General features: G+C 42.2%; 2 protein-coding genes across 5 annotated transcripts in view; both read right to left on the reverse strand.

Moving 5' to 3' along the window:
* galnt7 (UDP-N-acetyl-alpha-D-galactosamine: polypeptide N-acetylgalactosaminyltransferase 7) overlaps window positions 1-2,894 on the reverse strand; it is a 32,490-nt gene extending 29,596 nt beyond the window's left edge. For 2 of the 3 annotated variants that reach the window (XM_039788860.1, XM_039788936.1), the window contains exon 1: window positions 2,250-2,892. In XM_039788860.1, coding sequence (XP_039644794.1) covers window positions 2,250-2,372 — 123 coding nt within the window. In that variant the 5' untranslated portion in view covers window positions 2,373-2,892. Of the gene's footprint in view, window positions 1-2,249 lie in introns of all 3 variants that reach the window. The other variant, XM_039788782.1, reaches the window with a different exon arrangement.
* Window positions 2,895-3,361: 467 nt separating this feature from the next.
* Window positions 3,362-25,225, reverse strand: asb5b (ankyrin repeat and SOCS box containing 5b). 2 transcript variants are annotated; one of them, XM_039789046.1, is made up of 7 exons: window positions 25,013-25,225; window positions 18,017-18,096; window positions 14,950-15,057; window positions 14,615-14,768; window positions 5,801-5,935; window positions 4,010-4,201; window positions 3,362-3,886 (listed from the first exon to the last, which is right to left on the reverse strand). In XM_039789046.1, exons 1-7 carry the CDS (start codon window positions 25,131-25,133, stop codon window positions 3,756-3,758), a joined length of 921 nt encoding a protein of 306 aa, XP_039644980.1. In that variant the 5' UTR covers window positions 25,134-25,225; the 3' UTR covers window positions 3,362-3,755. The 2 variants fall into 2 exon arrangements, with proteins under 2 accessions (XP_039644980.1, XP_039645041.1); XM_039789107.1 differs by lacking the exon at window positions 25,013-25,225 and adding an exon at window positions 21,216-21,334.
* Between the last annotated feature and the right edge of the window lie 1,567 nt (window positions 25,226-26,792).

Here is a 26,792-nt window from a genome sequence, read left to right on the forward strand (position 1 = left end):
TACTCACAAAGTTGTGTTCAAGTCACATTTAGAGGGATTCATATTATTTAGGGGGACTTTAAAAGCAGGGCTGCCAACTCTCACGCATTGGCCGTGAGACACACGCATTTGATTGGTTTCACACGCTCACACGCCACACCCCCGATTTCTCACGCTGAAGTGTCAACCCGGGCAGTCAAATACCTGAAAGATGAGTTTATCTTGATCTACCTGTTGAGCCACTCGTGATCGACTAGTTATGCCTTCAGAGACGGTTCAGGAGCGCTCCCTGTGTGTGGAATTTGCGAAATGTTGCAAATGTGAGAACATTTCTTCACGAGCCATCCCAGGCGCATTTCCCCGGCTTCAGGTATGCTTTGAGTATTAGGCTACAGACCCGTCCGTCACTTTGTGTCCACTCTCTCTGTAAAAATAGGTGAGCAGCGCGGCTGGTAAGTGTAGCAACTTCAGTTAATTTTAATGGACTCGGTCTGCTGTGGGCAGTGACGCGTTGCATCTGTGCTCTACCTCTGATGAAGAGCAGCGTAGATGGGAGGAGTTATATTTTGAATGTGCACAAAGTTGTTAACATGAGCAGAAATCTGATGAAACACATCTGAGCTACTGAAGTCTAGGGGTTTATAAATGAATTAAAATGATGTATGATTCACATGAATAAGTGTCACATGCACATTCCAGATGTTTGTGCCAGCTCACCAGGGGGGGGGTTTGAGAAAAGTTTGAGAAAGGCTGTGATATGACACATGCACAAAATGAGCCATGCTGTGTCTTTTGTCTTGCTTTTGGTATTTTTCAGTCTATTTTCTGCTGCACCTTGTGGTGGGGAAAGGCCTTGATTGAAGAATGAATTTCCCTCACTGCCTAATCAAATGAGGTTTGGTCTTTGGCCACCAGTCCCTCTGGTGTCCAAAAAAATGGTTATTTCTATTTATTTAGTTTTAAAGGATTAGAATGTATGTAAATCAGTGGTTCTCATTCTTTAGAAATCTAGTGGTCCTAGTAGATCCCTTTGGCAGACCAATGTTAATTTAACTTTGGGTCCCTGGTCCCTACACTGAGAACCACTGGTGTGTGTGTGTGTGTGTGTGTGTGTGTGTGTGTGTGTGTGTGTGTGTGTGTGTGTGTGTGTGTAGTAGTTGTAGTAAAGAGAGAGAATGGGAGAATGAAGTTTGTGTGAGGTGGACCTGGACCACAGACCCAAATCTTCTCAGCTGTTGCTACTGTCATATGCTGCACTGTCTCTTCATGTGGCACATTATGTTTGGCACATTGTATGGGTCACTTCTTATATCATAACAAGGTAATACAATGTGTAATCAAGTGATGACTGATTAACAGTAATGTAAAAGCTAAATGCCCTAATACCTGTTGATACTACAACAATGCAAAGTTTGCAGTTTTGCACATATCATGTAAGACTCGATTTTTCTATTTCTTTGCACAAAACTCTCCAGGAAGTGCCATTTAATGGTTTATTTTTCAAAATAAAAATCATTCATCATCAATTTGTACGCAGCAAAATTTTGGTTCGCCCCATCAAATCTCACTCCAAGGTTTTGGGAAAAGTTGGCAGCTCTGAAAACATTAACCAACCATTGTTAACTACGCTCATGTTTATTTAATAGTTATCATTGGGATACTGGATAATTCTGGGTATATGAATAAAAAATTATTTTCTTTTTTGTAAAATGTATTTAGGACAGTTTCTGGTCCAAATAACGTTAGCCGGACTTTTGGTAAAACTGTTAACGTTAACTTTCAAGACAGTTCCGCCTTAACGACGCATTACAACAGCATGGTGACATATGCGGATATGTGTCCTGGAATGAACGTGTGTGATTTAGGAATGTAACGTTAATGTAAACAGTAACATGTGAATAGAGGTAACGTTACTAGTATTTAACGAGAAAGGATGCAACTGTAACATCCAAATGAGAAAGCTCACGTCCGTAGCTAACATTAGCTAGGAACAAATCTCCATGACAACCAATGTAAGTTAGTAACGTTAGCCAGCTAGCTAGCTAGAGCTGAAGTGTGTTCTGATGTCGCTGTGTTAGGAGTGATGTTTTATACACAATCCACTACAATTCATCTTTATCATTCATCATCCATAGACATTTTGTATAGCTACGTGTATTATACACTTTGAAGTGTTGGGTTGTAGTTATGCTAGCACTGATACGTGTAGTTCCCTCTTGGACACTTTGCTAAATTAAGGTAACGTTACCGGATTGCTGTTTTCAACTTACCCGTTTTCCAAATGGGTTTTCATCGTTGGGTTTCGGCGACAGAGAAGACCAGAGCACCACCAAACCAAGAAAAGTCCCAATGACAAGCAAACTTCGTAGAATGAATCCCACTTTTAGCCTCATCTTGGAAGCTCTTCCCGACGCTGCCAACAGCTAAACTAGATTAGCTAGCCGCTACTGCTCCTAGCAAGGGCTAGCCGGCTGGCACGATAGGCAAGCAGCTAACAACTAGTTCGCTGCTGATGTTGCAAGTTTGAACAACAAGGCTGGTACTAACGTTACCTCGACGACAGGCAGTGGTGCGACCGTGACCTTCCTCTAAAATTATATTTTGTATTGACCAGGCTGAATGAAACTGCTCCTTTCCGGGTTCTTCTCCCCGTCTCCTTCTTGACACGGTCCCTCTGACCTGCTAACGTTACTGCTGACAGACACGGCTCAGCGTTGCGGGTAAATAAGTTCTGCCCAGCTGAGAGGCAAACGTCTGTAAATGGCTCACCTCACACATTCAAGAATGTTGCCTGATAGTTATCATCCTATTAATAATTCTGTAATTGTTTTCAGTATATTTCTTAACATCCACATTTCAAATATAAAAATTGTGTCCCTCGGTTTCTGACATGGCAGGACTCGCTGGTGGACTCACGGATATCAAACCAGGTTTACTGGTTGTGGGAAGTCAAAACAAGAAAGGTCTGTTTGGTTTTTCAAACTATTGCTAAGCAGAGATAATAACTCAGTGATTACCATGGAAGGAATGAAAGAGCAAGCAGGTTGACAATTGGATATACAGTGCTGCTCATGAGTATAGGAACCCATGCTAAAGTTGACTAAAAAGAGGAATAAAAAAATCATCTTTTGGAAATTGATCTTCCATCAATTAAAGTCATACCATCCAATCTAATCTAATCTAATCCAATCCAATCCAACTTTATTTTTAAGGCACATTTAAAACAACCAGGTTGACCAAAGTGCTGGACATTGACATGATTTAGGACAGATTATAAACACACGTTAAACAAAACGAACATTTAAAACAAGTAACAAACTGGAAAATGAAAATGCAGAATACACCTCTCAAGCAGGTTTAAAGTCCAATGAATAAAAGTGAGTTTTAAGTCGTGATTTAAAAATGTGAAGGCTGGGGGATCATTTATTGACACCTGAAGGCAAGCACTTGCCAATGGAAAGTCCAATATTTACAAAATGACATATTGTGCATAAGTCATATTGAATAAACATTTTAAATAAACACAGATTGTGCCAATTATGGCAACACAAAGGCATTGTACTATGTACCAGAGTACAGCGTGCAGTAGAGTAAATGCAGTGTATTTGTTGATGTAATGCCATTGTAGTAGCCAAACTCAACCATACAGTGTAAAACATTGTGAAGTGTAAACATCACATGTGGTTAATAAGGGGCTTGGCACATCTAATTTAAAATGTTAACAGAATTGCAGTTGCTTTTCCCTGTCATGCTGCATATGTACGTATGTGTGCCCATCATCCTATGTGCTCCAGATAGTGAGTGAGCAGTGAAGGGAGAGGAAGGAGGGGGAGCAGTTTCAGTCTGGATTGACCAATCAGGTTCCTGATCTGGAGACGACACAACTGGCAGAGATTCCTCGGAGAAACTAGAGAGACACAGAATGATATCCTCTTACTGTTGGGATGCTGCTCAGCTTGAATTTCGAGTGGTTACTTTCTTGCGTCAGTATTGAGAATCACTGCAGTAAAAGATATAGCAGTAGGCCTACCTTCAAATGTCAGTAGCAGCTGTTGTGTTTTTCCACCAACAGGCGCTAGCTCCACAGGCCGTTGATCATTACTGTCTCTGATGTTGACATCAGCTCCATAATCCAGTAACAGTGACACCTGATCGGCACTGTCCTGTCTGACAGAGGCGTGCAGAGGACTGTCACCTCCTCTGCCTACATTAACATTGGCTCCTAGAGAAGACATAGACAATAGAAGAGGAGAGAAGAAAATATATTAAATACTAAATGTAGTCATAGTGTAGATAGAAAAGAAGAAGAAGAATTTCACCTGTATGCAGTGAAACAAAGTACTGTAGAATTAGACCCTTTATTAGAGTTCATCACAGAGGAACAGCCTAGAATAGTAGATCCCAACCTGGGGGTCAGGTCCCAAGATAATCCTGTGGGCTCAGAGGTTAATTACAGGTATGAGAAAGAAAAAATAAATGTTTCTGTCCTTTTTGCATTGTTCTTGTTCAACACTGCATACTTTCATCTCTTCAGGCCTGTGACAAGTGGTCACAAAGAAAATTGCTTAATTTCTATGGGGTCACAATCCAAAAAAGTTCAAAACCACAGGCTGAGAGCATTGCATCTATGCAGCTAATGTGGAATAACAAAAGAAAGAGAAGAATCCTAAAAGGATGTTTGGTGGTCAGAAAAACTTCCAGATTATTACTAGTCTGCCAGAAAATATAAGTGAAGTAATTTTTTCAGTCCCTCCAGAAAATTCGATATGCGATTATGCGATCGCATAATTCAATGCATAATCAGCCAAAGTCCGCATATTCATGCAGGGGCTGCATTTTTTCAAATATGGCATAAATGGCCGATTTCCGCGCAAAATATGCAGTGTTTGCATGATTTCATAATCCCTGCATTTTCGTTGCAAAAAAGTCACATATATCTTAGCAGAAAGTTGAAAAAATGTTGCGTTTACTTCACACAAGAGCAGCCATTTTCCCCTGTTGCCATGGGAACGTTATGAAGTGACGTAATTACGCGACGTGAACATCATCGAAAAGCAGGTGTTGGAGGTTGAATTTGACATGTACTTTGAGTCTCTTAAGTTGGTATCCAATAAGAAACCTATCTTAATATCTGATGTCTACTCAAATTTCTTTGTTTAAGTGCTCCTGCTGTCTATATTATATATATATATATTATATTGAAAGTCTGTCTCTTTTGTATCTTTTATTTCCCTCAGTTTAGACTATTACTTTTATTTTTACTTTAATATTATATTATTTGTATATATTTTTGTATCTTATTTGTTTACTTATTGCAATGACTGAATATCTGTAAACTATTTTTGGAAATTAAGTTTAAAAAGCATTTTTTGCAAGTTCCCGCAATTTCATCGCATAAAATTGCATAAATATCCCACATATTCCATCGCATTTTTTAAGAAAACGTGCTGCATAATCAAGGATTTTTGCCTGCAACAAAAAACTCTTTCTGGAAGGACTGTTTTTTTGACCAAACATTTTGACCAAAGTTGCATTAAGCAATACTTATATATATTTATTAAATTTATTATATATTTTACCACTAAACCAAAACATTCTCTTTAATGTGATAGGGTTGCTAGTACTGCAGATTGAGAATCACCGCACACATTGCAGCATTAACTTGGCAAAGCTTTAAGCACATTGGCTAAAGCTGCTTATTTTATGTACCAACAAGACCAAAACAATCATAGAAAACTGTGGGCACCTGCTCCCAGTACAGGAGGTCACACAGGTGTGCTACAAGTTGAAATGGAAGAAAGTTGCCATACATAAGACACACCTCTGTGAAGCAGAATCTTTGAGCAGGCTGTGTGTCGGTGTAGACAGCTCATGTAGAGAGGAGAACCCAAGTGGGACACTTCATAGTCTGGATCTGCCCCATGAGACAGCAGGGACTCTACACACTGGCTGTTACCTGCACACACACACACACACACACACACAAACACACACACACACACACACACACACACAAGATGAAGAACCCACAAACGTTGAATTCAATAATGAAGTAATATGTTTGAATTGAAGTGTAAACGTAAACAGCTTTTGGTGCTTTTAATATATTGAGCAGTATCGTTTTGCTCTCTGTAGCAGGTTTTCTCCAGGATGTGACCTTTCTACTGTAGTTAAACATTACAATCTGACTGTAGGAGCCACATTGGCTGTTGTTTATGGTCTCATTCATCTTGTTTGTTGATTATTTGTGTTGTGCTCTGATGTTGTGGGTGGTGGGCGTTTTCATTGCGGTTTGAGCGGAAGTGATAGTCTATTTGTTTGCTTCACCTGTGCACCTGGGTTTTGGGCATTGACAGAGAGGAGGTGAGCCTGGGAGCGAACATTTTTTGTTGACTGCATCACGCTGCATTAACGCAATTATTCTACTCACCAGGTAACAATTACATTTGGTAGCTGCAGTGGTAAGTGTATTTTACGTGTGGAAGAAGAAGAATAAAAAAATCATTGCAATACAATCTCGAGCGCGTCACAGTGTGTATCTCTCAGTGTTAAGCCCCTCGCGGCAGCACTTTTTTGGACTGCTTACAGCCGCAACACTGACTATACATGTTGTAGCTGCCTTTAGCTGATCTTAGAGCTGTAAAGATTAATCCATTAGTTGTCAACTATTAAATTAATTGCCAACTTTTGATAAACGACTAATCGGTTTAAGAATTAGCTGATTTCAGCCTCTTAAATGTGAATATTTTCTAGTTTCTTCACTCCTCTGTGACAGTAAATGGAATATCTTTGCGTTGTAAACAAAACAAGACATTTGAAGACGTCATCTTGGGCTTTAAAAAAAACGACCGTAATGGGGGCTCTTACTGGTTATGAAAATTAGTCACCGATATGTGGTGTCTAGTCAGGACATGGAAGGCAGGGATATTCTTTGAAGGTTTAATATATACTTTGAAATACAGATGCACAGGCACTATTTCTTATACACTTTACAGTAGGTGTGGTTTTGTGGTCACTGACGCACACGAACACCACCTGAAACTTAACTTATAAACTGAAACTGAACTGACAGCCGTTCTCTGCAAGCCAGGGCATGGCATGTCGCAACATGTTGGAAAAAGGGGGCGTGGTCTGAGCGAACACTCGTACATGCTCTGTCCATGCTCACATCACTTGAGCCTTTTGCACAGCCACCCCATAATTCACGGTTTGAATTATCTCCTGGAAAGGCTCAACTATCCACAGGAGCTGTCGTCGAGGAATTCTCTGGGATGGCCGGCAACTCAATGAGCTTGGCCACTGGTCTGGTGTAGGTCCTCTCGTCCACCTGCACCTCAGCAGTCCTTACTTTACCATCGACACTCCTAATGGTCTTCGTGACTCGTCCCACGGGCCAAAGTGCACAAGGTAACCTTTGGTCAATTACCATCAGCACCATACCAACAGTGAGGTTCTCTGTGTCCTTCATCCATTTCTGCCTTGACTGCAAGAAAGGTAAGTAGTTCCGTATGAAATGGCTCCAGAACTGGTCAGCTAACACCTGACTGTGCCGCCATCTTCTCCGACTGAGAATCTCAGACTCAGGGTACACCACTTGAGGAAGCGAAGAGTATGGCCGCCCCATGAGGTGGTATTTGGGGGTTACGGAATCCACATCGGCTGTCCAGATCTGTCGACACATAGCCCAGTGGATTGGAGTTGAGGATTCCCTCTACCTCAATCAGAACTGTCTGCAAGACTTCTTCGGTCACTGTCTGTGCTCCCAGAGTAACGTAGAGTGCCTTAATGGATCTGACCTCCCACTCCCAGGCTCCACCAAAGTGAGGTGCATTTGGTGGGGTGAACTGGAAACGGATCTGGTGCTTAGCCATCTTGGTCTGCAGCTCTTCGCACATGGCCTCAAAACTTGCTTTGAGCTCGTGCTCCCCTCCGCGGAAGTTGGTCCCACAGTCAGAGAGAAGCTTGAAGGGAGTTCCCCGTCTAGGCACCAACCTTCTGAGTGACATAAGGAACGAGTCGGTATCCATGTTGGGCAGCACATCTAGGTGGATGCACCTGGTGGTCATACACTTAAAAACTATTCCATATCTCTTTTCCGTACCCCGACCTCGCTTGACCTGCAACGGGCCAAAGCAATATACTCCTGTTGAATAAAATGGAAGCTTCAGGAGGCGGAGACGACAAGGGGGCCAATCTGCCATCTTAGGAATAGCAGGCTGTGCTCTCCATTTCTGCCCCCCCCGGGCAGGATCTCTGATGGCGACGCACAGTTTTGTGGCGCTGGAGGATCCAAAACTTGCATCAGAGCTCTGCAAAGACCCTTTCCGATCCAGAATGGAGTAACTTGTTTTCATACTGTGGTATGATACGTTTGGTAATATGGTGCTTAGGTTCTAGCACAATTGGGTGCACGACATCTTCTTCCAGACAAGTCGAACGGCGCAACCTACCACCTACTCGGATGAGGCCCCGAGAGACGTCGTACTCTGGGGCAAGTGACAAAAGCCGACTGCTGGATGGAAGTGCTTTCCCTGTTTGTAGGCACTTGACTTTGTCTGGAAAGCTTTCATATTGCGCTCTCTGAAGGATTCAGAGTTCTGCCTCCGCATAGTCATCTGCACTGAGGGCGCTTGACTGGGAGGCCGCCCCATGCAGTGACCTACTTGTTGTCTCAAGGTGATCCTCGAAGATAGAGTGGTCTTCAGCAGCTGGGATCTCTGGAGCAATAATGGCTGACATAATGCCACAGAATACAGACCTCTTCATCTCTGTCTCATCTGGGACCTCCACGAAAGAAGTTGTGGCTGGCCAACTCTCACGTGGTTTTCAAAGTTGGAAACTTTCCATGGGAATTAACGGGAATAAATTTGAATAAACTGAATATTTTTAATATTGCTTGTTATAATACTGTTAGTCTATAACAGGGAACTTAAATGTAGTTAAAAAAAATCTTGCAGCATAATCTTGGTTAAAACAACCTGATTTACTGCAACTTCAGTTGAATGTCCTCTCTATATTCGTCAATGACAGTAATCAGCATAGTTTATTTTTATTTATTTAAAAACGCATATAACCATAACCATAGTAAATCTAAGGCAGCATGCTAGCTACCTTCATATGTTAAGCTAAAGGTCAATGGTTTGGGCTACTACTTAGCCTACTGCAGGGCTATTGAGACCACATCCACTGCACAGATCATTTCTAGAATCCAACATTCTACAGCAGATTGAAGCTGATTGAAGACAGTACTGCATTTGAGCCCAAGGACTACATCCCATCCAAATTCCCATAATTTCCATTTACTTCCATGAAAGTTTCCAAATTGGAATGTTTCCAAAATTCCCGAGCTAAACCTTCCATGGAAAGCAATATTAAAAATATCCAGTTTATTCCCGCTAATTCCCATTTATTCCTGTTAATTCCCATGAAAGTTTCCAAATTGGAATGTTTCCAAAATTCCCCAGCTAAACTTTACCAGAAAATTTCCGCCCCTTTGCAACCCTAATCAGACCACAACACTGTGTTCCTCAACTGAAGGGTGAGCTCTCTCTGGATCATCTGGGCAAGCTGAGCATGCCTTGGCTCAGAGCTCAAGGCATGGCATTGACTGTTGTTTCTTTGGTGCCACTCTTGAGTGTGCCAGCACGAAGGCTACATGGACTTGGCCATGAGGATACTCACCACGTAGGTAAGCAACTGACCCATAGGCGGACGTGAAGCTCAAGGGTGATGGCACTTACATCAACGTCCGGTGGGAAGTAGCTCCGGGAGAGACTGACTGTTGGGAGCTGAGGGAGCTCTTCTTCCCATGTAGTCCAGGCTTGCAGGAGGTCAACTTTGTAAGTTTGGGTCGTCCAAGTCGCGGTCTTTGGCCCACAGTCTTTGGACCAGAACTTTGGCCCTTGTGGTGAAGGGCAGGATATGACCTAGGGGATCATATTGGCTTGCTAGTATCTTATAGATATTTTGCATGGTCGTCTGGCTCGGGGCAACCAGGCGATGCCTGTAATGGAGTGTCTCCTACATGAAGTGCCAACTGAGGCCTAGCGTCATCTCTTGAGCTTCACCATGCGTCTGAGAAACCCATCTTTCACTGCTGTCAGACTTGGCCTCTTTAGGCAGGTTGCTAATAACCTCTGGCTGGTTACTGGCCCACTGGCGGATATCGAAGCCACCTGCAGCTAGAAGGGTTCTAAGCTTCGTCACAAGGTTACTGGCTTCTACTTCAGTGGGTAGACTCTGCAGGCAGTTTTCGACATAGAAACACTGTTCTACACTGTGGCGGACATTTTCACCTGGTTCACTTGACTCATTGACGTGTTTCTGGAGAGCAAAGATCGCGCAGCAGGATCTCCCACTGGTACACTGATGGTTGTTCGTCCGTCTTTAGGTTCGTTGGGTGGGATTGCCAGACCTAGTAGATGCCGATATATTGTCTGCACAGGAAACTTCCACTACAGAACCTCTTACTGTTTGACCTGTAGCCCCAAACACACACACCCACACACACACACACACACACACACACACACACCCGAAACAATGGTAAAGATTGTTTCCAACGATTTTTCAAGTGCTAGTGGACGAACCTCTGACAATGGAAGAACAGGGAAGACGCTATTTGAAAAAAAATATATATGTAATCATTAAAGTAATTTGTGTATTGTGATTAGGTTGTAATCAAAAGGGTGGAATGTAATGGGAAAATTACATTTAAGCATAATTCCTTATATTTTTGTGTTTTATTTGTACTTTAATTCTCTCACAAATGCTGAAAGAGTTTATCTCATTTCCCACATGCAGATTTTGATTCTAACTTTGTGAGACATCCAGTCTGGAACATAATGTGAGCACTGTTAGCCTGAACCGATAAAGGTACAAGGTCACCCTAAAACTATCTCTATCTCTCTCCGTGCCAGTTAAGATGTAACTGGGGGGGTAAAAGTCATAGAGGGAGGAGGAGGTGAGATGACTCCAAGATGTCTCTTGTATTTCTCTGATTGTCTTCATGTGTATCAGATTGCCTGTCAAAATTGTAGCGTCATAATAATCCAAGTGAGAGTTGAAATGTGCCTCCATACGCTCCCGGTAGCGGTGTTTTGCATCTCTCACCATCCGCCTCAGGTCATACACAGCTGCCTTGTATGCGTTCATGTCCCCCAAGATGAGCCCTTTGTTGTATGCAGTGGTGCGTTCATTGACGGCCCTCCGGATCGTGTTGTCCACCCAAGGTTTCTGGTTTGAAAAAGTTTTAACCGTAACCGTAGGTACTATTTCATCCACCAGTGTTCCTAGGAAGCTTATCACAACATTCGTAAACATGTTATCTGTGCCAGTCCTGAATACATCCCAGTCTACGTCATCCAGCGCACTTTGAAGCGTGGCCTCCGATTGGTCTGTCCAGCGTTTCACTTCCCTACTGACCAGTGGCACACGCAAGAACTTTTGTTTATATTCTGGTATTAAAAGGATGGAATTGTGATCGGATCTGCCAAACGCTGGTTTTGAAACAGCTACAACAGCGGTCTAAGATATTTCCCCCCCGGGTACAACAAGTGACATTCGGCAGTGTTTTCCGGAGATTTACCTTATTAAAATCTCCTGCCACAATGAGTGCTGCATCTGGGTGACTGAGTTGGACTGTGCTAAGCACCCCATGTAGCTCAGACAAAGCCAAACTTATATCCACGTCGGGTGGGATATAGACCGCTGTAAAGATGATTGATGAAAACTGTCTGGGAACGTAGAACAGTCGGCACTTGATGGCGAGATACAGCCGTGAGAGAGAGTAGAGACGCCACTAGCCTCGCACCATTTGCGGTTGACCATAAGGCAGACGCCTCCACCTTTTGACTTGTTGGATGCTTCATTCCTATCCATGCAGAATAAGAGAAAGGAGTCTGACGGAGTCAATGCCTGGTCCGGCACCATGGGGGATAGCCATGTCTCCGTAAAGCAGAGGATGTTGCAGTCCCTTACGTCACGTTGCAAGGTGACCCTTGCTCTGAGGTCATCCAGCTTGTTCTCCAGTGATTGCACATTGGACAGCAGGATACTGGGCAGTGGAGGGTGGTGGGCTTGTGTCCGAAGTCTGTTCCGTATGCCTCCCTTCTTTCCTCTGTGTTTCTCACTGCCTTCCCATATGTAGCAAAGTGGCCCTATCATAGATTATCAATGCACTTGTCCTATGTACTAACCACGATGAAAAGAACAAACAAAAACCTATATAAACGCACAGTCTATATGGAGTGATCAGTTGGGGGAGACTAGGCTGAACCACGACATGGAAAAGCCCATACCTTAGCACTTAGACTGAGAAATGGCCTGATTTGTTTGAAATTCTGTAGATTGAATTTAACCTTGTTTGCCAACCTTTTTACATGACTATTGAAGGTTAAGTTAGAGTCCAATGCTACCCCCAGATATTTAAATTCCTTTAACATTTTTAGCTCCTCTCCTCTAAGGAACACATTAGACTAGTCACCTTTGTGTTTTGTTGTCTTGCTGGTTTTCAGATGGAGACAAGACATAGTAAGCCAGTCATCAACGTGGACCATTGCAGATGTAATAGTACATGATACCTCATGATAAATTTTTCCATGTGTGTAAATTACAGCATCATCTGCATACATCTGGATGTTAACATTTTGACATACATCAGGTAAGTCATTAATGTAGGGTGAGAATAGAATTGGACCAAGTATGGAGCCTTGGGGGACCCCTACTGGACAGTCAAGAAGGGGGGATTTGGTGTTACTAACACAGACACATTGCTTTCTACTGGACAAGTATAAATTCATCCAGCGGAAAGCTTGTTCAGAAAAATGTTAATAAGTTAGTTTTAATAAAAGAACATGATGGTTTACAGTGTCAAAGGCCCTCTTCAGGTCCAAGAACACAGCTTTTATCCAGGGAACATTTGATTTTCTCTAAAAAAAAAAGGCAATTTGCCGTTTCTGTGGAGTGATGGGCTCGAAACCCAAATTGCATGGTGTGTAATGGATTACTGCCTATATTTAGATGTTTAATCATTAGCTTAGCAACCCATTTTTCTGCTACCTTAGATACAACAGGTAGGAGGCTGATTGGTGGCCGGTAATTGGCCATTTCTGATCTTTCCCCTGATTTAAAAATGGGACTGACCATGGCCACCTTCCAAGCTGACGGCATAATTGAATGTCTATGTCACCTGTAGAGAGGACTTTATCCCATTCCACCTCTCCTAAAGCTATCCCAAGGTTCTGCTGTTGACCAATAGGGACTGCTTCATAATTACATGTGGGTTTCGCTGAAGGATGAAAGCGTTGTTTTGCTAACTTTCTGGTAAATAAGATTATATTGTGATCTGTCAAGCCACAATATTGTGTGGTTTTGTGACTGTTTCAGTTCTGTTTGTAAACAATAAGTCTATTCTGGTTTCTGATCGACGAGTTATTCTAGTGGGTTGTTCAATTAACTGTGTGAGATTACAGTAGTCTGTAATGTTCTTGAGGTTTCTTCTTCCACTCTTATCATTCCAGTTGATGTTAAAATCACCCATTATGATAACCTCTTTGTTGAAGTCACAGTTATTGAGGAGAGCTTTTAGCTTTGCTGAGGGTTTTCTATACATACAAATAAGGGTCAATGACATTTCAGCAGACAGTGAAATCTTAACACCAACACATTCAATATCAGTTCCCCTGGGCCATTTAATTAGTTTGCATTTAATAGTGCTTTTCACATATAATAAAACTCCCCCTCCCCTCCCTTTTTCTCTGTCTTTCCTAAAAGTATCGTATCCTGGCATGGTAATTAAAGCCTCAGGAGAGGAACTAGTTATCCAAGTCTCAGTCAGACCAAGGAAATCAATATTGGAATTTCCGAGTAAATGTTCCAGTTGTTCGCGTTTGGACGTCATACTCCGGATGTTTAAGTGTCAACCAAACAGCCCTTTAGCTTTACATCCAGGGTGCCATACAGTTTGATAGAGCGTTTGAAATAACTTTGTAGCTCTGTGTTTTTTCATTACGGGATTTCTAAGTCTGTTGGATATAGTGAATAGTGACAAACTGATGGGAATTTTAGAGACTCACCACCGCTAGGGATTTTGACCGTGTTAGCCTCCTTGGTTGCCATATCGTTAATCCGACTCAAAGGACCATAAATTGTAATTGGGGCTCTTACTGGTTATGAAAGTCACCAATATGGGGTGTCTAGTCAGGACACGGAAGGCAGGGATATTCTTTGAAGGTTTAATATATACTTTGAAATACAGATGCACAGGTATTATTTCTTATACACTTTACAGTGTAGGTGTGGTTTTGTGGTCACTGACGCACACGAACACCACCTGAAACTTAACTTATGAACTGAAACTCAACTGACAGCCGTTCTCTGCAAGCCAGGGCATGTTGGAAAAGGGGGGCATGGAAAATAATTGTTAGTTGCAGCCTTAGCTGATCTATTTCATTTTGAAAATGCTACCATGTACAAGTGAGACCAAAATCTGGTCATGGGGTGTTCGAGATATTGTTCATGATATATGGATGCCTTGACACCCAGCAGAATAATCCAACTATATCCACACATTACCTCTGGATACTGAGCTGTTGAATCATAAACTGCACACAAAGTTCATGTTTTTCATATTTACCTCTCTTGCAGGCTTCGTGGAGAGCCGAGGGGAAGTGTGTGTGTGGTGTGTGGGTGTGTGCTCCATTCTGCAGCAGCAGTTCCATACAACCGACACTCCCAGAAGCACAACAGTTGTACAGAGGAGTGACACCATCGATGGTAGCAGCATTCACCTAGACACACACATACTGTAGATCAGAGCAATTCAAAACAGTCACAATATCTTCTAACACACACACACACACACACACACACACACACACACACACACACACACACACACACACACACACACACACACACATATAATTGGATAATTGGAAGTCAGCAGCTGATAAGATGAAGAATACTTACATTAGCTCCAGCATGTATTAATGCTCTGACACAGGCTACATGTCCTGACAGGCAGGCTTCATGGAGAGGGGTTACATGATCGATGGTGATAATGTTGGCGTGATATCCCTTAAGAATCAAAGCACACAGCATTATGACTTTAGATGTTTAGGAAATGTTTGATTGTTTGAATCAGTCTTTTTATTTGACTTGTGTGAGCCAGTTTTTCTATTTGATTTAATCCTGAGGAAATTATAGTTAATGGAGTATTGGCACATTGCCCAGATTTCCAGACTTCTGTCTTTAGGTCATGTTTTTTTCTGCAAACAAATACTGGTTCTTATGGTGCGTTCTTTTTGTCTTGTAATCGCGACTAGTAGCTCGAGCGTGACGTCACATCCGTGTCGAAAAACAAATAACCGCGGGTTGTTGCATTCTTTTTGTCACCCAATACTACGAGTCGGAGAAAAGATGGATTTTTGTAACATTTTTAGTAACATTTAGGATTCTATTCACCCAGTTATTGACATATTACACACATATATTTTCACACTTTGATACATGAAAATTAGGTTTTGATTAACGTTAACGTTAGGCTACTGCTCTGCTTTCTGCTCAAGACTCGGCTTAAAGCCATTGTTGTCATATAGCAACCGAGCGTCTCTAGCCAATTTCAGCTGCACAAGCTACAAAATAACTAATTAGGCGGTATTTAACTCCTAATAAGACTGTAGCGACATGCCTATAGGTAGCAGTATACAGCGCTATGTGTACGACTTCTTCATTTGGTTACAACAAAGACAAAAGTGCTTAAAATTGTAGAAAACCACAATGTTTACTACGTGTGATGCACGACGTAGCCATCTTTGAAAGTGAGCTCGGGGTCCTCTGAGTTCAGACAACTTGACGAGTCGTAAATACGACCTCGGTGGCGTTCTTTTTGCAACTTCCGGGTCGTAACTCCGGAAAACAACTCGTAAAACGACTTCGGTGGACAAAAAGAACGCACCATTAATGTACACCATTGACAGCAAGCAAACTCATTGCAACATGTTTCTACATTGATTATTTAGATACTCAGTTTTATAAAACACTATTTTGGATCATATGAACACATTTTCCAGAACAGTACTACAAATTGGTAGTTGCTAACTAACTGTATATTACACAGCAGTGACACAAACACACCAGTTGTACTTTTTTATCATTAGTGTATCAGTACCGATTTGAAAAAAGCTGTTCTTTTACTCACAAAGGTCACACAACCAAGAATAGCATCTTAGATATAGTTTGTACAATGTACTCTCTAACATTGGAGAAGAATAACCTGTAAAGAGACTAATTAATGCACCAAAAATAAACAGCTTTGTGTATCACATTTTGTGGTTTAGTTGTCAATTCAAGTTGGCAAGGTAATTTGATGCATTCAGTACACCTTCTAGTAATTGCTGGCAAAGCAGAATCACAAAAAAGGAATTATTGCTAAGTAAGTAACACTTACAAGGAATTTGCCTTGGTAGGTGGTACATACATAACATATTAAAAGGTAACAGACAATAAATACAAACACAAATATGTGCAATATAATGATTTAACAATAAGAGAAGGCTGTATGGTTTAGTGCAGGATGTGCAAAAATGTTGAGGGATTTGCAAACGATCAGTATGTGCAATGGACAGGTATATAGTCCAGAATGTACAATAACGTAAAGTGTAGTGACTGAGGGTGGGGTGGGGGTTAAGAGTCTGTGTCAGTGGGGGTCTCGGGCCTTGTTAATGAGGCCAACTGCAGATGGGAAGAAACTGTGTTTGTGATGTCCTGATGGACTGCAACCTTCTGCAAGAGGGGAGGGGTTCAAAACGTTTCGTTTGTTTTGGGGAGGGGGGGATCAGCCACAATCTTTCAGGCCCGCTTCAGGGTCCTGAAGATGTACAGGTCCTGGATTTTAGCCAATCACCTTCTCAGCAGAGAGGATGTTAGGCTGCAGTCTGCCCTCCAGCATCAAATAAAGGCCATAAAAGCCCCCCAAAAATCTCTAAAATAAAATTAAAAAATCACAATTTTAGGCCTGAAAAAGTCTTAAATTCATTGACGTATTGTGTTCTAGGTCTTAAATCATTTTAAACAGGTCTTAATTTCTTAATGTCCACGTAACGCTACCTCTAATGCTCACGTTATTGGTGCGAGTCTCTTTCGGATTGTACCACAGACATAACACTGATTTTATTCTTCAGCTATGGGGAAGTGCAAGTTTAGCAATACTTGGCTTGAAAATACTGGATTTAGGGCTTGGTTAAAGCCAGTTGCTAACAACGTATTTGACGCCTACTGCTTCTTATGTAAGAAAGCAATTAAACTGGGAATGTTGGGTGTATGTACAGTATTTGTGTATTTTGTTTGTGTGTGTATTTTGATTTCCAAAAAAGAGGACACTCAGCCCGGCCTTGAGACAAATCCAGACAGGCTTCTCAGAGGTTAATGAACATGCTTTATTATGCCTCAATGGTGCAAAAATAACTTCTGTAATAAAATAAAATAAAATCTGTAACAACCTGTAACAAAATAATAGCTCTGTTTTAAAATAAATAAATAATATGAAATAATGTTCTAAATATGACCTCTTCTGTGTTAAAAAATCCAGCGTCAACAAAATATCTCTTAATACCTTTTCAATTTAATAAGATAAATAATAAAGACACTGAAACATATGTGCCAGCTTTGCACACAGTGCACTCCGCCTCCCACTTGTCCAGTCCCGAGTGGGACAGTACGTGGGACATTTTTTTTGCTGTTCAACTGTGAGGCTGCACTACCTGCACTAGTCTTGTTTTATGGTTATACACCATACACGTAATCTTGTTGATATCTGTGTTAATGTAGCATTAAGTTAGCTACCTAGCTAATGTTAATGTCCTTATAGAAACAAAACCTAAATGCAGCCAGCGCTTTTTAATGAAGCGCTGGGATGAAGTGCTCCCAACTGCCAGCCAGCGCTTTTCTGCCACAAAAAAACGCTATATGGACTAAGGCCCTAATTCAGTTTCCAAGTGTGTGTGTGTGTGTGTGTGTGTGTGTGTAAGGACATTGCCTGGGCCAGCAGAGTGCGCAGGGCAAGCAGTCGACCCTGAGAAGCTGCTTCATGGAGAGGGGAGCGATCTGCCCAGGACCCTGGACACACACAAACAAGGAAACAGACAAACAGTTTTATTGTGTAGCAAAATATACCACGTAACTGACACACTCAGTTAGCTATATTAAATACTCGTTCTCCATTGTCCATGTCGCATTATGCCACTGAACTTCAGTTGTATTATATTCTTTTTTATAGCACTATGTGTAAGATTTGAAAAATGATTTGGTGACTCCCGTTAATAGTATCTAAAATGACATTGTGATAGACAGCAAAGTATGCAAGGGATACTACTTTCCCTACAAAATTACCTTTTCCAGCTATTGCTGAGGCTTTAAATAGCAGTTATGGATTGTCAGAAGGATACTAGTCTCGCTATGTCAGTGTTGGAGCATGGTCTGGCTATACCGCTTAAACATTCTGGGATAGGGAAAAAAAAATCTCTGGCTTGTTTGGATTTCTTCAGACCAATCACAATTGTCTTGGGTGGTGAAATATGTTCATCTTTGCGGGGCTAAGTTTGTTAAAATCTAAGATAGACAGGCACAGTAATGTTAATGTAATTAACAGTGAACACTTGTAAAGAGAAGCTACACATATATAGTTGAAAATTCCCAGTGATGTTATACTCTATATTAGCACTCATGGAATGCCTCTTACCCAATCAAATTACTTGCTCAGAGCTAAGAGCTGTATAAAGGAAAATATCAGCTCAAAACAGAATCTGTAGCACTTCAGCATGCCTTTAGCATAGCTCCCTGTGGTTATATATAGTGCTAGTGAGCTTTCTTTCAACAGCTGTGGCATCAATAACTGCACCTCAGTATACACCACATAAACACACACATTCTTATCTACAGCATACCCATATCTCCGTCTCCCCATGGCACATCCAGCCACTGGTAGATATAAGACATTTTGAGAATGAAATTGAAAGCACCTCCACACCGTCAGCTTGTCCTTGTGTAGGGTCTGTCAGACTGGAAGATCACCCTACCGGCCACACTGACAACACACTGCAAATACTAATAATAACTACTAGCTAGCTTACTAGCGAACTTAGTAAGTAGCTGGATAACTGACTGGCTGCAGACGGAGCCATCTTGTGTGAATCTGCTATTAGCCTAATAGGTACCAAGAAAAACACGTTTTAAAGCCTTGCTATTAGCTTCTAATCTGCTGAGAATAGACCGTTAAAGCGGCTATTTAGATGGTCTTGAGGTGATTTCTGTCCCTGACCTCTGTACATGCCAGCTGCCATTTTGGAAAGATCATGAGAAAATGAACACATGATGAGATGAGCTCCCTCTTTACCTGACATATAAACTACTGTCTGAATGCCATCCTCTCTGTCACTGCAACACTGTCCATCATTTGTCCATCATTTCCCCTTCATACCTTTGTCTCCTTTCATGTTCCTCAATTTTCTTTGTTTTTACGTCACAAACCCAGACATCTCATTAGCTTAGATTTTATGAGTCAAGTCTGGAACAGATTAATTTGCCGGGATGATATATCAGCCAATATTAGGTAACTGCAGATATATGTTGATATTGGCATATATGTTGGGATAGGGTTTTTGTTTATGTATAAACAAATTATATTGGCCTGATATGTATGTACTGCACCAATCAAAGTTATGGGGACTGTTTAGATGATGACATTACTGACTACCTATCAAAACCAACATTTCCTCCCAACTGGCTGTCTATTTAATTTTTATTTAATGCAAACTTTATTCCAGACTCACAAGAGGGTCCATAGCAAAAAGAAGATAAGACATATAAGTAAGGCTGTGCAATTAATCACATTTTTATGGCGATTTTGGGTCCTAACGATCACCAAAACAGTATAATTGAGAAAAACAATTATTTTGTCTTGTGTTCTAAATGACACACACACACTTTCGTATTATTTTTTAAAGGGGAATTCCAAAAGTTCAACGGTAAAGGTATTTAGGGAAACTTTACAGTTCATGTGTTTTCATTGTTGATTTGTTTAATTAATTCACTGTTTTTAAGTTCGTAAATGCAACATCTTTCCAAAAGTCAATGAGTAATCACATTAAATAATTGTGCTTTCAATATTGACCAAAATAATTGCAGCCCTACATACAAGGTAAAAAACTCAACAGATCATGTCACTAGTGTTTTCAGAGCCTTGATGAGTAGCTGTTCAGAGAGCAAACATTTTACATTGACAAAACACATACTCTACTTGCAAAGCAATATGTTGGCCTGTGCATATAGTTTACACCACTGTTCTTCATTCTAACTTGCCACCTTTGACTTCACATAATATGTTGTCCTACAGTAGCTCTTGAGCCAAGTTATACATGAATATAATATACATATGTAATGATTGTGCCAGAGGACCATCAACAACTACCTCAAGTTCACCTACAGCGACACCAGGAGAGACCAACCACTGGGTCCATGTATTGCTGAGAGAACACGGTGAGATCTAGCTCAGCACCAGGCCCTACATGGTCTATAAGAACACCCCAAAGCTACTCCATTGGCTTTGGAGGGCCCTGAAGGTGATCTGAAAGAGAGGTAAGATCGCCCAGTAATGGAGATACACTGGGAGAACACTGACATTTTGGATCATCTCTTTGCTCAGCATGGAGAGCAGGATCTTCTCTAGCGTTGTGTCCAAGAGAGTTCCAATTTCCTGCTGAGCAACAACTACATCGACACATCGGACAGATGAGAGGCATACTGGGCGTCCCTGGGTGCTTTGAACACACTTGTGTAGTGAACCAGCTCATCAGGGAGGCAAGAGGGGGCTGGGGACCTGGCTGTACTGTGGCTAGATCTTACCAATGCCTATGGCTCAATATCCAACAAACTGCACTGGAGAGACACCACATGATACCCCAGGAGGTGAAAGACCTCATTCTGGACTATTGCAGCAAGTTAGGCTAGATTGTCTCCTCTGGCCTGCTAAATGACTGGTGACCCTCTTCGCGCTGCCAATGAATATGCTGTTTAAGTCATCATGCCGGGTCCCCCTCAGTAAGTCTGGAGTCTGGACCACCTACAGTATCCGAGCCTTAATGGACGATTCACTCTGACAACAACAACAGTGCCAGGAGCCAAGTGGATCCTGGAGGGTTTAAAGAAGCTCATGTTGTGGGTGTGCATGAGTTCCAAACCTGCAAAGTCACAGTCCTTGATTCTGTAGAGAGGGAGGGTCACTGACAAGTTCCACTTTGGACAAGACCAGATTCCGTCCATCACGGAAAAACCAGTGAAGAGTCCTGTGAACGTCTTCAACTGCAGCCTGAAGAACACAGACTAGAGGCTAGAGTATGGAGATATGACCAGGTCATCACTTCCATTGCTGAGGCAATCAGCAAGTGGATCAGCAACAGCAGATATGCCCATGCTACAGCCAAGACGATTGTGTTTGTCAAGGACAGAGAGCAGCCTTAGAAACCAGTACCAGAAGGAGGAGGACCAGGTGCATGCCAGTGGAGGACACACAAAGCAGACGGCCAAGAACTAGTGGCGACGCAGGTCGACTGTGGGGTCACCTCACATTACCGCACTTGAATGCACTTGAACACAGCCAAGACTACAGCTGACAGCCAAGTAACACGTATGTTCTAAACCTGCGTGAGAGGAAATAACTCTCCATGCTAGCAGGTAGCGGTATTCTATCTGTCATTCAAAAAGGGAAACCGGATACAAACGTTGCTATGATACCCACAACTAAACAGCGTTTGCCCCAGCAGCGGCAGCACATCCCACGCCCCTGCATCCCCATCAGCCTACGATTTTTGACAGCTGCCGCTGTTGCCACCGACCTGCCACTGCTTCCATGGCACCTGCCGCTCGTTCCACTGCACCTGCCTGTTCCACGGCATCTGCCGTATACCATATCCCACTAAGGCTGGCTTCACAATGGCTGCGTGACGTTTCTGTTGCGTGTCAGTTGCGTGGCGGCTGCATGGCGGCTGCGTTTTCTGTCTTTGCACACCAGAAACGTGTCTGACGCGGCGCTGCTGCTGCTAGCCTTGTCTGTACACATGTATGTTTCCCATTGATTTACTGTACTCAAGCAGTAGTATACTTCATGTTAAACATAAATATATATACTGATTTGATTACATCAAAGACAACGTCAGCACTATTGACGGCAAAATAGGCTACAGAATATTTCATTCTGTATTGACAGGTGCAATATTTGAAAATCGATAATTATGTATTATTATTTTTTTAAATTACATTTATATCTGCATTTATGTCAAAACCTAGAGACTTTCAAACATCAAAATGTCATTTATTAATATGTATTTGTGTCAACATTACATATAAACATCTTTCCGTACTCTATTTCGCCTGGAAACGCTTCCAACATGCTTGCGTGTCACGTGAAAAATAGGCGTCGGTCCTATTTCTAGCATGCGCGCGTTTTCGGCGTGGCTCGAGCAGCGCCTGAGACATGCGTGTCACGCAGGCAGTGCCAAAGCTCTAACCTGTTAACATGGGAGCCGAAATAAAAACGGACACGCCACGCAGCTGACACGCTCACGCCACGCAGCCAGTGTGAAAGAGCCCTAATTGACCGTTCGCAAAAGCCACGCCCCCTAGTTATTGTTACTACGCCCGTCAAACAATTGAGAACCAAACACATAGCCATGGCGGACCAAGTGATGCCTGTTTCTTGTAGAGTAACTAGCGTTGCAGAAGGCTGTAGTCTTGCGCTTAAGTCCCGTGGGAATTCAGTTGTAGCAGGAAAAGGTAAACAGCAGTGTGCAGATCGGAGCTTAATGTGTGAAAAGTGAAGAGCGGAGGTGTTCACAAGGGAAGAAGCCTTGGAGTAACTATGGAGCTAGAGCTAGCCTTCAGTGGCGCTGTTACTGTACGGGAAACAGGCATGATTTGGCCCGTTTCCATGTAGTTACATAGTCACTGATATGATCATAACCACTACAGTGCTCAAATACCTATTTTTAAGGAGGGAATAAACTTCAAAATTCTCGAAGCGCGCATGAACTGTCCTCTGGAGGACATCGCCACGAAACATGAACTGTCCTCTGGAGGACATCCACCAGACCAGCGGCCGCCGTGGATTGTTGTCGCACACGCAGGCGCGGGAAGGAAGTAGAAGGATGCCCCGGACGGGGCTGCTAGCCTGGCTAAGGAAACTACCACACAATTCGCCACTGCAGAGAATATATATATATATATATATATATATATATATATATATATATATATATATATATATATATATATATATATATATATATATATATATTATATGCTACAAATACACATGGAACTGCTGCGTGATGATTATTACGAGCCTGGCTGAACACACTCACTCATCCCAGACGGCAGCTAGCAGCTAAGAGGTATAGGTGAATTTAAACAATGGCTAAGTTGCTAAACGCATCTTGTTGTCATGTAAGGGCCCTGTTCATGTTGCACATTTTAATTGCATTTTGTGTCTGTTAAGAGGCACAAAGGCACTCTTTATCTTATGCCCCCAAAACTGCCGTTTTAGCTGAGTGGGAGCTTAGCTTTAGCAGCTCCGTGTTGCTAGCACCTATTCGGCTCGTCTTTTTTGCTATCGACAGTACTCCTATACATATAGCGGTCAAGATTAACGTAAAAATTGCCCGGAGTTCTCGTTTAATCAGTGTTCAAAAAGGACAACGTTGAGGTTGTTTGGGGTACGTTTGTACCATAGGCGCATCGTTTCACGATCTTGCTGAAATCGCAATGTTTGACGGGGGTCCTTCTCCTTAGTTACAGTTGCTGAGCTAGGATTGGACGAGGACCGTTCGAGGGCGGGGTTTTGCGAACGGTCAATTAACTATGAAATTGGTTTGACATTGCCCAAAAGTCATATGATATGATGGATGTGAAGCTACCTACTGAATTGATCCCATTTTGATTTTAATCAAATTCAAACTCTGCATGTTGTTATATTAATATATTATCATAACTGTATTAGTAATAGTATTAAGCCAAAATAGACCTTTTATTTCAATGTTGTGGCAGGAAGCATTCAATCACAATAAGGAGTAATATCATTTTGCTCTCTTTTACTCTCTCACTCTGTCCCTGGCTTGCACACAAATCTTGAAATGCCAAAATTTTGATTTAGTTTAGTTTATTACCAAGTATGTTTTCACATACAAGGAATTCGCCTTAGTGTTGCATGCAATAAACATATTAAGAGAAAATAAAAAATAAAGCCAAGTATGTTTTCACATACAAGGAATCTGCTTTAGTGTTGCATGCAATAAACATATTAAGGGAAAATAAAAAATAAAGCCAATTACTACAACAAAAACAACAAACAACAAAAACATAAATAAAAGAATAGAAAAATTACCAAAGTATATTAAAAATATTTAATATTAAAATACTACAACAAGTACTTTAACCAGATATGTAAAATATAACTATTTGTAATTAGAAACCTGTACAATTTTGTGCAAGATGTGCAAAAATATATTAACAGGGCATGTGCAAAAGTTCCCAGTATAGATAATAATCCAAAAGTTGCTTTCAACCTACATTTACATTGTCTGGTGTTTTTTGGCAGATCATATTTCCTTCTTTCCTTTAAAATTTCAACAACAAAAATACAAACAAGCACTGTATATGCTGTTATACAGTGACAGACAGGATATAGTATACGTGGTTTATAAATGCTTTTTTGGTATGTAAACCTGAAAGCCAAAAATGAAATCAGGCTGCCAAGAGTTGTAAATATGGGGGGCAAAATGAGTGTGAGGCCCCAGTATCAAATGTCATACACATTCAGCTACTTGTATAAGATGTTACATTATTTATGCCATTACTTTTATTCCTCAATGATTTTACACGACTGTATATTTCCAAAATTTGACCACCCTCTGGTAGCAAATCTCTACATTTGCCCAGCGGCAAACAACGTGTGCTTTTAACCACAGAACAGCAGTGTACCGACCTTGACTAGTCAGAATGCCCCAGCAGGCCTTTTTCCTCTCCAGGACGTGCTCGGGTAGCGGTCCAGGCTCAGCGCCTCTTTTCCGGGACATCTCTGGAGCTCCGGACGGAACCTCTGGCATCTTCCCAAGGTTGGACCTCACGCGCTTACCCCTCAAAACACAGACTGCAGCAGCGGAGCGCGAGCCTGGCTGAACAGACGAGTGGGGAAAGGCAGGGCTGGGAATCTAGTGGAGAAATCTGATTGGCTGAATGGCTTTGTTGTTGTTGTGTTCAACGCACATGACCATCTCACATGCGCGCCCACGTGTGGACGAGAGAAACTATTTTTGTCCTTAAAGTGGACACTGACAGCCGTGTGGTGTGTGTGTGTGTGTGTGTGTGTGTGTGTGTGTGTGTGTGTGTGTGTGTGTGTGTGTGTGAGAGAGAGGTTACAGAGTGCTTACCAACACCAGGATTTTATGGAATGCAATTTTATTCAATATGAAATAAATACATAATACACAAATAAATAAATATGCCTATGAAATACATCCTTGAAATGAATAAATGAGGCATTAAATATATAACTGAGTCAATACAGTTTAAAGGACAATTCCAGCGCAAAACGAACCTAGGGGTTAACAGATGGGTACCCACTCTGTCGTTCTCTGGGACATGTTATCATGCTAATTGAATGTGTTTGTAGCTTGGAACATGCTAGCGCGGACCGCTGATTAGCTTACAACGCTAGTATATGGGGCACAGGGACACTCTATTTTAGAATTAAATCACTATTTAATACCAGTAAAAAGGCTCAAAATATCACCACACCTTAACGTTAGCATAATGAGGGTCCCTAAATGTGAACCGAAGCATTGAGAATGTTGTACAGATAGTTTATTGAAAAGATAGATTATAAAGACAGTCGCGTTCATGTTTACATGCGGACGCACAGACACTCCTGTTCACTGGCCATAGCTTCACATGTCTGCAGGTACACCACCAGTTTCCCGAAGTACGAGGCTGTGTTGCTGCATTGACTACCGGTAGCGCTCTCTCTCTCATAGCCCTTTCACGGAGCTCCCGTAGCTCTTCGTCAGTATATTTCGGCTCGAAAAGATAAGGACATCCATCAAACTGAAAGGGTTCGTTGTCGATGTTTTGAAATTCGGTTGAATAATCCGCCATCTCTTTAGTGTATATCCTGTGGAAGCATTAGCTAGTCTGTTGTTGCGTTGAGTGCTTCTCTTATGCGCTCAGTGCTTTCTTCCGGCAACATCGGACCATGGGAGATTCCAGCTGAGAACTCTCAGCTGGAGTGAGACGTGTGTTCCCGGCGCCCCGTCACTGCCACTGCCACTGACTTCTGTTTGCAAGTCAGCTCAGAGGTGGATTGGAGCAGGTGGGTGCTGCCCGCAGGGCATTATGGCCGTGTCCTTGATGTTTGGCGGGGGGTACTGCAGTGGGGGAAGAGGGCGGTACAGGAGCTGGGGAGACAAAGCCGGGAGTTGTGACCTGGGAGTTGTGACCTGTGCAGCTCTGAAATGTGCAGCCAGATATCGACAAAGGCTTAGCGGTCATGGTGGAGACAGCAGAGCGATGTTGTTCTCCGCTGCGGTCACCTAGGCGGCACACAGGTGTGCGCGGTCACTGAAGCGAGCATGGACCTGGTCCCGGGGAGATGGCGGTGTGGGCTTCTGTCGGCCGAAAAAAGTGGCCTTCGGAAGCAAGATGGAGGCAAGGCTTTGCCGCAGTGGCAGGATCGCTGGAACCTCCATTTCCGTGTCGCCTTGGACCCT

The sequence above is a fragment of the Perca fluviatilis genome, chromosome 1, assembly GCF_010015445.1.
Source record: "Perca fluviatilis chromosome 1, GENO_Pfluv_1.0, whole genome shotgun sequence".
NCBI lineage: Eukaryota > Metazoa > Chordata > Actinopteri > Perciformes > Percidae > Perca > Perca fluviatilis.